The sequence below is a fragment of the Vanellus vanellus genome, assembly GCF_965231255.1.
Source record: "Vanellus vanellus genome assembly, chromosome: 4".
Taxonomy (NCBI): domain Eukaryota; kingdom Metazoa; phylum Chordata; class Aves; order Charadriiformes; family Charadriidae; genus Vanellus; species Vanellus vanellus.
In genome coordinates, this window is record NC_138909.1 from 42,722,189 (window position 1) to 42,734,960 (window position 12,772).

The 12,772-nt window shown below is 36.3% G+C and overlaps 1 protein-coding gene across 1 annotated transcript in view; it reads right to left on the minus strand.

Annotated features, from left to right (window-relative positions):
• The window catches only part of SH3RF1 (SH3 domain containing ring finger 1), a gene marked incomplete at its 5' end in the record, with an annotated part of 87,887 nt that overhangs the window by 17,218 nt on the left and 57,897 nt on the right, over positions 1-12,772 (minus strand). The window contains 2 exons of the mRNA XM_082482958.1: positions 7,121-7,231; positions 7,943-8,245. Coding sequence (XP_082339084.1) covers positions 7,121-7,231; positions 7,943-8,245 — 414 coding nt within the window. The remainder of the gene's footprint in view (positions 1-7,120; positions 7,232-7,942; positions 8,246-12,772) is intronic.

Sequence of the window (12,772 nt, forward strand, 5' to 3'; positions counted from 1 at the left end):
GGCTCTTCCAGCACATCAGCAAATAAATGGACAGCATTACAGTATCAGTTTGGAAAATAAATAATTGAAAGTCATTGTAATTCCCCTCAAACAACCTACTTCTAAAGTTGGGTTTTTTTGGTTGTTTTTCTAAACAAAAACCTATAAGGAAAGTAAATTTCAGTTCTACACTGTGTGATTATTATCTCTCTGCATTTGGAGAAAGCGTTAGTAAAAAGACAGCTCTCTGAACTAGTTGTATGCTGTCAAAACACAACAAAGAACTGCATGATTAAAAGCTTTCAAATCTAGAGAAAACTGATTAAGTCTTACAGCTTTTCAGTCAAATCCCTTATGCTTAGTCTTGATATAAATTGCATAGTATATTGTGAAATATTCCTATTTTATTTAAAGCTTTTTTTCTGATCATACATTAATTTCTTAAGACCAAACAGGCCTCCTCTATCCAACACAAAGATGACATGACCTGCTGGAGAAACATCATTGTGAGCTTTGATATGAATAGTTGAGTTATTTACAAGAACGGCAATTGCATTTGCTTCACATTCTAGATCCCCATCCAGCCAACAATCTTTTAAAGATATCTTGATAATTCATACTGAAACACCAACATTTCTCTTTCAGTTGCTTTACAGCAGAAGTTATTTCCCCCTCCCAGTCAGTTCAACAAATGTCTTAGATGAATCCAAGCTGAACGTGAGCATCTAACTTTTAGGGAACCTGTCTATAGAATATAAATTCAAATCTTTTTTTAGGCATCTGGATTCCTTTATACATGGTAGAACCTGTAAATCCACATCAGGAAATTATTAGCTGGAAATCTTTAAAATTAAACCTATTCATGCACAATATCAAGGCTGTCACGATTCCACACTTCCTAAAGATATAAACACTGGGCGTTGTATTTTGTTCATTTGAACGCACAATACACATTGAATTTTTAGCTGCAATAAAGGCACCATCCCAGCTCTATTTTATTCTGCTTTATTCAGGTTCTGCTCCCCTCCCCATGTCTATTACTATGGAATGAAACCTGCAGTGAGTCACAGCCCAATTAAACTCCTAAAGTCTTGGCAAGTACTTAGAAATCTAAATAAACTACCTGATAGGCTTTAGAGGACTAACGCTCCTCAGCTTGCATTGCTACAACTTGATAAAATAGATCCAAATGCTCTAGCCAAGTTTTCAGTAAGTTTTCTGGCATGTAACCATTTTTTTAGCTATTGAGAAACGTATCTACCTCCAGAGCACAAGCTAGTTTTGATGGTACCCATCTTCAACAATCTGTGAAAGAATATATGCAAACCCCACGTGATTTAATAAAATATGCTTGTCAAAATAATTAAGAGTATTTTTATTTTAGGTAGTTGAGGGGTAAAAATTGAAAGTTTCTGCAACTACTTTTCAGACAAGTGTACTTTCAAGCATATAAAACAGCAAATAAGTGAGAAATTATTTTTTTAATTAGAAGATGAAATATTACATAATCCGATACTTAATGTAAGTAAAAAGTTCAAATAGTACCTGTACTCATGCTCTAGAAACTCATACATATTACTAAGTTTAAATATATTTAGCCTGCATTCCCGTATCAGTCAACTGAAGATCAATAATCAGCTCACCCAAAGAATAACAAAAGGCACAGCAGTGGAAAAAAACATTCATTAACTGTCTTCGCTCCCACAAGGACTAGGAAAAAATACATGACTTGCAAAATCCCCTGAGGGCTAACAAATTAAGGGGCATGTTTAACATAATTCCTAAACTATAAATATATGTTTATCAAGAACAGGCCTCTCGCTCAAAACCTCATCGTTCCTTTCAGCTGTTTCCTCTTCCCAACAAAAGTTGATGTGAATTTTTGTTGGTTAAGAGTCAGACGGTTTTTATTTAAACCTCCTCCTGACTGACTTACACTATTGAATCAGCTGGAACTACAGGATAGAGCGCTGAATGTCATCAGTATACTTCACAGCTTGTGCTTCATTAATAATAATTCAGATTACCTTATATACTTTAACATAGAAGGGCAATTTTTTACGTGTGTGTGTGGGCAAGAGAACAGGGTAAGAAAGAACAGGGATTTTCTAACTTTTGAAACCTTCAGCACGTAAGTAAATGTAAATCATCCAAATATAGACCATCTATTTCTGCTTGTTAAGTGCACATACCAAAACACCTTTTCAAGTCAACCTATTCAATCTGCAGAAGTAGCAATATGGTTATCTTAGGTCGACTGCAGTCCAAAATACTTTTAACTTCTCCAGAGACTGTAAAGGTAGAATGAAAGGAAGGTAAGTTATCTGTTGTTGCTACATTCTGGTTTTCTTCTGCTGCTTTTGAATGTAACTCTAACTTTGCTGTGGTATATTTTGTCTCTGTTTTTCCCATATCATGATTCAAATCGCATACTTGCTTGAAGAGCTTTTTCAGCAAAATCTATGGCAACTAGATCTCCTCCATTAGATAACGACTTTATAAATTACATCCAAGAATTTCCTCCCAAGTAAATGAGCCTTACATAATTGTACGTGCATATTTTCAGTCAACAACTATTGAACTTGACATCTGCTATTTATATTTTATAAGCAACTTCAAATATACTAAGCACCTACAAGGTTCAAAAAAGCCAGTGGCCAAGAAAAGCAGACCAATTAATGCCTCCATTAAGGGCAAAGTTGTGGTTTGAAGTCCCAGAGAACAGTGTAAGTGATAGTATCACAGTCAAAAGCCTCAGCTGTGAGAAGTTTGTCTCAGCTCATAGCTTCTTCAATTTCAAAGAATCAAACCTCAAAACAAAACAAGAATTAATGCTGCCAGCTAAAGAACAAGGCTAAAGAACTGCTGCTGTATAATAAAACTTTTAAATAAATTATCACAGGTTTTCTGAATGCAAATTAAAATTTGCTTAAGTGATACAAGCAGCAGATAGTGTATATGGTCACTCGACAAAAGCACTCTCATTCTTAAGTCTTATTTGTGTCAATTTTGGCTGCAAATTTGTAAATCACTTACTTCATACATCATTTGGTACCGAATAGCATCTACAAAATATTATTATGGACAAAATAAAATTAATACAATTGGCATTTTTTGAACCACCATAATATTTCCCAAAATAACAACGTAACAAACTAAAACATGATCCTATACGTGTACACAGATAAAAGACTCACAGGCTCCTTTGGGCTAGGAATTAATCTCAACTGCCTTAGAGAAACTTGCTACCCAACAAGACAGCTCAAAATAGCTCCTCTTAATAAAAAAGCCACCTTTATTACAGAAGATAAGAGAAGACCCTAGCTTTTCTTTGCTTCTAGAATCAGGACACATAAATATAGTAAGGACGCATAAATTCAGGATTATTGTAAAGGAATATATCCTTCTTTTCAGTGATGGGGAATCATGCTTCTCCTCTCTGATTTCTTCTTCCTTCCTTAATATGAGTTTGGCATGAAGTAAACGAAGTTGTCTAAACAGCTTGCTCTCAAAGAACAATCAGTTACTTTAAATAGTGTTATATACACAAAAGCAATCGAAAGGAACAAGATTCAATTAAACCATCTTCATGTTAAAGAGAAACTCTCCCTGTTCCAATCCAACTCCCTTGTCATTCAGTAATGAAAAAAACACTGAATGGAAAAGCTTAGAAAAATGTAGGAGTTTATACTTACAAAAGCAAAAAATACAAAAGCAAAAGGAGTCAAGCCAATCACTTCTGATGTATTAAATCATACAATCACAATTGTTCGGTAGCTTAAACTTAATGCTCAAAATGTCAGGGAGGGCATTTCCAGAAGGGAAACATCCAGACAGACAAGAACATGACTTTCTCTCCTGACCTGTCAGAACCGTTTTGCACATTGCTAAAATTAAAACAAGAGTTTATGAAGCTAGAGGAAAAGTGGACGTAAAAGACACACTTCACGGTCTGTGACTATAAACTGCATCATCATCTAATATCATCGATAGTAAAAGAACACAGGAACGACCTGACTGTAGCCTGAGCTGCCAGCTTGTATTTTAGTCATGCTGAAAACAAGTCAAGAAGAAACAGAACATTATGTACAGAAGGTTATTGACTTTTAAAGAGGTTGGCAGAGAATAATTCAGATTCTCAATGGGAATTATATGCCTAATTGGAAACATAACCAGGAACACGGTTATCACAAAGAGAAAGTAGCACTCCAGGATACAGGACGATCATGTGGCAGGAGTTTCACTCCATGCTGCATTTAGCACTGTAATTTAATTCCTGTGGGTACCAATGGTGAGATCGCTTTTGAACAAGCTTATGCAACTAAAGCACCCAAGGTGGTTTAATGACTTTGCACCAGCACCAAAATAAAGTATTTTTCCATGTTGGCATCAAAGAAAGAACTACTGATTCTTAATAACAAACAAAAGTGTTTGTTACTGGGGGGAGCAACTTCTGACAGAACTTTTGAAATTATGCTTTGAATCCTGCCCACCCCATCCTCTCCAAAACATCTCTCATCCACAGATCAAATCAATTACTCAATGTTTGCAACATACATGTTAGCTAGCCTTGTATTCTGCCTAGCAGCACAAAATGGTACCAAAACTGATTTTGTTTGCTCAGTTCTCACAAGTATTTTCTGAAGGACAGGATGAAAGAAGAATACAGGATTACATGGATTAGCACATAAGCAGCTAATTCTTTCTAGTATTATATGTATATCTCATATGCAAAAAAAAGGACCTGGGAGTCCTTCCTGGTGGACACGAAGGTGAACATGAGCCAACAATGTGCCCTTGTGGCAAAGAAGGGTAATAGTATCCTGGGCTTCATTGGGAGCAGCCTTACCAGCAGGTCAAGGGAGGTGATCCTTCCTCTCTCCTCAGCACTGATGAGGCCAAACCTGGAGTACTTTGTCCAGTTCTGGGCTCCCCAGTACAAGAGAGACAGGGACAGGCTGCAGAGTCCAGTGGAGGGCTATTAAAATAATAAAGGGACTGGAACATCTCTCCTATGAGGAAAGGCTGAGAGAGCTGGGACTGTTCAGCCTAGGGAAGGCTTAGAGGGAATCTCATCAATGTTTATAAATACCTGAAGGGAAGGTACAAAGATGACAGAACCATGCTCTTTTCAGTGGTGCCCACTGAAACACAAACTGAAACACCGGAAGTTCAGTCTGATTATCACGAAACAGTTTTTCACTGTGAGGGTGACCGAGCACTGCCACAGGTGGCCCAGAGAGGTTGTGGAGTCTCCATCCTTGGAGATATTCAAAAGCTGTCCGGACGCCATCCTGAGCAACTGGCTCTCGGTGGCCCTTCTTGAGCAGGGAGGTTAGACTAGATGACCTCCAAAGGTCCCTTCCAACTTCAACCACTCTGTGACTTTATAATATGAATCTAAATACAAGGAGATTATTAATTGGTTCAAGATTAACATACATTTAACAGTAGGATTACACAGATGATCTACTGATTGAAGGAGTCATTAACAATAAGAGGACAAAGCATTGCTACAGAGCAACCTGCATTACTCAGTAAGGCAGGGCACAAGCATGCTGTCCGTATAACTGTCAATAATAAGGTCATCTGTCTAAAGAACAAAGAAAGAGAAATACATTTACTTGGATGAGAGTAATTATTACATCGCTACGGATGATAAAAAATTGTGGGATCATGGTGGATATTTAGCTGAACATAAACTTTTTGCTACACTCAGGTCAAACGAATGGATGCAAATTCTCAAGATATAGACATCAGACTAACAGGACAAAAGTGAAAGGGTCATACTATCAATATTTTCATCAATGAAAATGACTGTGCAGTACTGTACCCAGTTCTGGAATGTGCTTACCATGCCAGAAGGAAGTATTGGCGATAATTCAGAAAATAACAGCATAATGATTTTAAGGACTGAAAGAGTCTCAAAGAAAGCTGTCGAAATGCAACCTCTCAGCTGCGACCAAGCCACACGTAAGCATTTACTTAAACAACAAAAAATTGATAATAGAAGACAGACAATTCTGCCTTCGATCTTGCAGACAAATGTGTAAAATGAGCCAAATGCCAAAACTTGAAAACAAAACCAGATAAAGTTAGCAGCAAGGCTATTCATCATGTTTTACTTGCTTTAAAAGACTGCAAGGATAATTAGACACCTAAACAAGATCAAGCCTTAGGGTTTTTTGTTTTGCTTGTTTGGTTTTGGTTTGTTGTGTGGTTGGGTGGGTTTTTTTGTTTGTTTGTTTGTTTTTTAACTGAGGAATTTTTATTCAACTGTGCCCCTCCCCCTAAAGGTTAGGGGCACAACTTTTGGACTTGAAACAAGAATTAAATTTCAAGAATTCCTATGATCAAAATAAAGGCATATTAAGTTCCCTTGAAGATCTCTGCAATCTTTACTGCAGTTAAGGTCAAGCTCTGATAAGTGCAGTATGATATAGGACATTCCAGAGCGTCTCCACTACAAGCATAGCAAAACAAAGAATTTCAGTTGGTTTTGGAATGAAATCCTGCACTTTTTGAATTCTTTGTCCAAATGAAACAGCATTGCAATGTGTTGTTTCCTTTAAAAGATGGCCATTTGCAACAGTTTTTCATATTGACCTCCAAGAACCTAACTTGGACATACTAGATTTTTTTTCATCTGCCACAGGCATACACACAATTAAAATCATTGTATTTAATTAGGAGAAAGCAGAGTTTTGAAACTTATTTCAGAGAATCTTGATAATATTGAGGCAAGTAAGACAGAATTATCTGGTAGCTGTGGTCTCAAGTTGATGGTTTTTTGTTAGATCTTGCTTGTTTCCCCTAACCGCCCCCCCCCCCCCCCCAGTATAATCTCTTTCCTACTCGCACTGAAGAGAAACACTTTTCTGGAAGGAAGCGTGCTTCTTGTGTTTACTACAGAGAAACGACAGAGGAAAGATAGAAAAATGGATATGCATGACAGGATGCAAACATTATTGTATCAATAATGCTTTTGCTATAGTTCCAATTCATACCATTGTCTATCACACAGACAATCATCATAAATCATCATTTCAGATCAGTGTATCAGAACTCGAAAAAAAAAACCCAAAAGACTGTACAGACCAAAGACAAATGTGAAGGCTGGGTTTTCTTAAATGGTACTTACACCAAGAGCGGCTTGGTAGGTAACTTCTGATGGGAAGGTAAATGAAGGCCCTGTTGTGACTGGGCTGCTAGGAGGTGGAGTCACAATTAGCCCTGTAGTACCTATATGAACCTGTCAAAGAAGAAAAAAACAGAAGGGTCAGTTTTGAGTAGTTTAATAAGAGCTGGCTTTGACACAGCTGTAAGCTTCATGGTCAAAATCACTAGTAGTCTACTATCTATAACTTTAGACTAGAACTAATTTTTTGTTAGATACTCATACAAGCAGTATTGGATCACACTGCTCACTTTTTCCTCCCCCGATGTTTCAGAAACTTTGCAGATATGTTGTGACATAAAAGCTTTGAAGAAACAGGAGATTAACAAATAAATAAAGCCAGATAAATATTTCTACTTATCACAATCAGATTAATATGGTACATTTCTAGAATTCATGTAATTTTCAAGTTGAACTTACCTTTTACTTGCATGCGCTTTATTAATATCCAATATCATATTCAATTTAGAAAAATATCCAAGAAATTAAATCACTCCAGTTTCTAGTTTCCACAGTTTAATAAAAATCTTTGTGGCACTTTAGAAATTGACAATTGTGAAAAAAATTAGCTTACAAGACCAAAAATATTTGCTGGCATTGTATAAGAAGTGTTGCAAAATGTTTTCTTTAGATGATCTCATGTTGGAAGATAAACTTTGTCAAAGCATACGTTAGTATTAATTACATATAATTAATAATGTGAAGTAATCTGACAAGATCAGAAGCCTTTATAGTTATTTTTTAAAAAAAATACACAAAAAATACATTTGATTTCATGTAAATTACCTGAGAAGGGGCACTACAGGAAAGTCCCGTCAGCTCACTTATGCGGGCTGCTGCAGTTGGGTTGCTGGAGCTGATGAGGACAGGAGGACTGATTTCCATTGAGTGGCGGTTCTGAGAAGACTGTGAAGACTTGTTGGACATAGTGAGGGAGGTAAAAGAGTGCCGTTTTTTGGTGTTTTTCTTAGTATCAGTGTGCTTTTGAGTTGAATTGTTGTGGGCTGTCCCAGAGGTACCTTCTCCAGAGTCAACAGCAGAACCTGAGGGCTTATCCAGTTCTATCAACTGTTTGGCCGCTGTGTTAAACTACAAAAGATAGTCACATATTAGTATTTTTTTATTTATTAAAAAAACACCATGCAACTTAAAACTGTGATATACTGACCTACTCTACAAATTAGTCATAAGAGTAACAATTTAGTCTACAGAGGGACAACTCTTTAACTACAAACTCAACACACTTACTGTTGGGCTGGCCGGGACTACCCATCAGAGGTAAAATTTCAATCAAGAAAGGACATTATGCTCCAGTGCAGCCATGGATTAATTCAGCACTATGCGCTTCCTGTGTTATCTAGCAGTCAGACTAAATCACAGCGGTCCCCTTTGACCTTATATTATAAAAATCTGTATTACAAAACTTCATGAATGTTCATTTCATTTTAAGCCTTTTTTGTTTTGTTTGTAAGTATACCATAAGCCCCCACCTTTGCACATGGGCTCCTGAAAACATTCCTCCTAGTACCACTTGGTATTTATGCACAGATCTTTTAACACTACCAGTAGTAAAAAACAGACTTCCCAAATACAGATTTAAGAACACAGTAGGACAGACTGAAGAGCCAACTACATCAGTATACTGCCTGACAACAAGTAGCTATATAAGCATAAGACAGTATAATGAGAAAAGAAACATATATTGGCAATTCTGTGGATATACCTTCTCAGCTTCTGAGTTTTCTAATGCAGAGACAGCATCTCTGTGTCTAAGAACCCTCAAATGGATTTTTCTTTTTCTAAGCTTATCTAATGATTTTTTGTTCACAATGAAATTTTCTGTTTGTTGATTTTTTTACAGTAATATTATATTAAATGCAAACAAATCCTTCCTTTCCAATGAAGCAATATGGAATCCCACATACTTTCTTCTTACAATGAAATGTAAGCTATGTAAGCGGAGGAGGGGCAAACAAAAAACCCTACATTTTTTGTTTCCATAAAATCTTATTTTAGATCAATTGGAAACAATAATGTCAGAACTCTCATATATTCATGAGCTGAAGTAACACCAGCACCAGTTTTCTGAATAAGTTCACTAATTTTAATAAGTACCACTAAATATATACTGTACAACACTTATTTGGAGAAGCGTAGCCGATTACGAAGAAAGGAAAAATCTTTTCTGAAGAACATCAGGATGAAAGAATGAAATTAGTTGCTGTGGAAGTACTACTTCTGTTCTTCAGCATATTATTTCTTCTACTTATTTTACCCATTTTTCCACAAGTCTTAAGATACCTACTACAGTCATGAAGAGTTTTAAAGCTGTATTTTACCCCATCAAAACTTTACTAGACAAATAACACATCATTAATCACAATAGCCTCAACGCTGATTTAAATGTAGCTCCCACAAATGACAAGAGCTTATACCCTGAACACTTTCCTATCTCTGAGGACAAGTAGATATATAGGAAACAGTAAAACACAATAAAGAATATATTTTTTTTTTAATGCAGAAGAGATTTGCAAGTGGTATTTGAAAGATGAGATCTGGAAGGAAATTCCATGCATATACAGAAGAAATAGACAAATGAAGTTCAAAACTAGACCTACTGGAACAATGAGGAACTGACATAAAAACCTACAAGGATGTAAGAGCAGGAAAAGTAAAATTATGAAATGCTTGAAGAGAAAGAACTACCTAGAACATACTGCAGCGAAAGAAGGGTGTAATGGAGGATTTGAAAAAGGATACAAAGATGAGAATGTAGAATTTTTTCCTGCATGTTCTTATCGTTGGGCCTTTAGAAGGCAGCTGAAGAGGACAGGAAGGATAGAAGACGATGTCACAGTAGTAAACATTCCTAAGAGAAAGGTGGACACTAGATTTTCCTTCCTGCTAATACCGGACATGGATCATATGGACAAAATAATTTTGTACCACTTGTATAGTACAGAAGATATGTCCATACAGCTTTCTCCAACTAACTTGCAAGCCTGTTATTTAAATAATTATTTTTATTTATTAAATTTTAAATTTACAGTGAACATACTTTTAACAGACCTGTGAGACCAGTGAAAACAATATTATTTTATCACAGAACACCGATATGAGGCTGAAGAATATGAAACAAGTAGAAAATAAGACCAAAAAAAGCCTACTCTGCTACTCGCGTCCTGTCAGGGTCCTACCCTTCATCAAGAAAGACCTTGCAGGCTAATCATTTCATGTACTTTGCATGTTTTATTTTTTCCAACTCAGATTTAAATTCTTCATGTCCTTTCTGAGAATCTGTATCTTCCATATTGTCTTATACAATGGCTGCAACCACTTCTATCCTTATCTAATGTACTCCCTGATTTAGCAAAGAGCCTGTTCACAAAATCACACAGATGAGAGAAAGAAAAGCAGCACTCAATACTAAAACAAGAACTACCTAATCTTAATTGTTAAGGGGCCACCCAGCAGCAAAAAAACAAAACCAAAAGCCACTCTGCTAAAAGCACCCCGAGGTACCTGTTGCACCTAATTATGTTTGTTTACCTCCTGAAGCTATTAACACCTGCAGAATCTGATTACTTCTATACAACGAACAACCTATTAGAGAAAAGTTAAGGCTCACCCATGGGATTGAGTCAAGACTGATTCAAACATAAGCAACGTACGGAACTTTCTTATGTAGAGAAGCAAGCACAAGACAGTAACACAAACCTAAACATGGAAGTGAACTGATTACTGGCTTTTTCTTAGAAGCAACCCGAGGCCAGCAATAGTTGCAGAACATTTTGCAGAGTGTAGTTTACTACTTCCTTGAGAAGAGAAATGAAGAACTTGCATGCCTTCTCCAATGAAATGGCTAGCAACCATTCAAGGTCACCATGGGAATGCATCCCACTCATGCTATGAAGTACTTCAATACAGCATTCCTTTCTGCAACAAATACCCTGTATCTATTCCTGCATTTTCTACGTCAGTTGTCTTCCTGAACAGACGTATTTGACCCAAAGCTTATTTACTTTAACTTTTATATGCAGATTTATTCGTTTTTTTTTTTTTCATTCAACAAAATCTTGTTGCAACAGGTAGCCTGAAATCCAATTCCCCTTCCTGTCAAAATCCAGGAAACAACAACTTTCCAAACGGGGCAAGACAGAGGCGGCCGGCTGAGCCGTGTCTCAGTGCTGCAGGAGGGGTCGAGGCCAGCACACAGGTTTCGCCTGCTTGCAGCCATTGGGAGAAATTACCAAGTAGACTACGGTGCACAACCTATTTCAAGGTCTCTTACAGTTGTGCTTTACTGCACTTATTTTACAAGTGACTTCAGGCATTCTTCACTCACACGTGGATAGTTAGAATTTCAATATCATCACTTTCTGAAATTCAGTGAAAACACCATTATCTCCCTCAAACGATCTTTCTATTCACGTTCATTCAAAATTTTTATGTGTGCAATTTTACTACATCACCATATGCCACGGTGTTACTTTTCCACATTGCCAACACTATTGTTAGTCAAATTCCAATTTCTAGACAAGATTTCACTTTCATATAGGTTTGGAAACAAAGGAGGAAAGTATAAATGGAGCTAAGGTAAACTTTCTCCTTATTTGATGCTATTATTTTTGCTAAGCATCATCCTGGAGGACAGGCAATAGCTTACAAACCTAAACTCAGCTTTGCAATTAAAATTTTGGAACAAATATATTTTGTTCAAATAAACGGAAGAGTCCTTTCACAAATCTTGAACAGATCACAACCATGAGCAAAGCTACATTTATATTAATTTTTGAAACAAACGAAATAGTTCTGTATTACAGGTTTTGTTAGGGAAATTGATCAAAACCATAACACTCAGAAGTTGTCACTGGACTAACATTGAGATTATCACATTCAAGTATAGTGGGGATTACGTGATAATTTTCTACTCAAAATTAACAATCTCAGTTTTCAGGCATAATATACAACATTCACTTTTTACATAGATTTTCTGTTTTAAGGTCTGGGCAGGCAAAACAGTCAAAAAGTAGAGGTAGCTTCCCATAAGAGGTTTTATTTATTCTTCTGAGTTAGTATTGTTACAAAAGCTGGATGGTTTTTTTCTAAGCACTTTAAATCAGATCACATCATTTAACAGTGATAGACAAAGTTTAGCCTAGTAAGTGCATTAAAAAGACCATGCTAGAAATCCAGACTAAAATCCAATCTAAAATGTATAGACACAATAAAAAATAAATATGTTTTGAAACACTCCTGTTTGGTACAAGAGGAGATGCTAATAAAAAACCCAACCTGACACACTAGGTACATAAAATCTTATGTTCTCATTGATTAAAATGTCTTGTTAACTGATGGATGCAGTACTATAAAGTGACAATGAATTTAAAATGCTACTACAGTGAACATTTTAGATCATTTCATGTTTTTTTTCTTCCCCTACATTTCTGTAAGATTGTTTATAAATAAAGCTACAGGTGCTGGATTAATGCAAAGGTGTTTACCAGTTGTTCACCTTAACCTGGGAAAACAAAAGCTGTCATCATTTTCTACTGACATTTTGATCGAAAAGTGATTCCTTTTCCCCAATTTTTATTTTTCTATTCTAGGCATTTA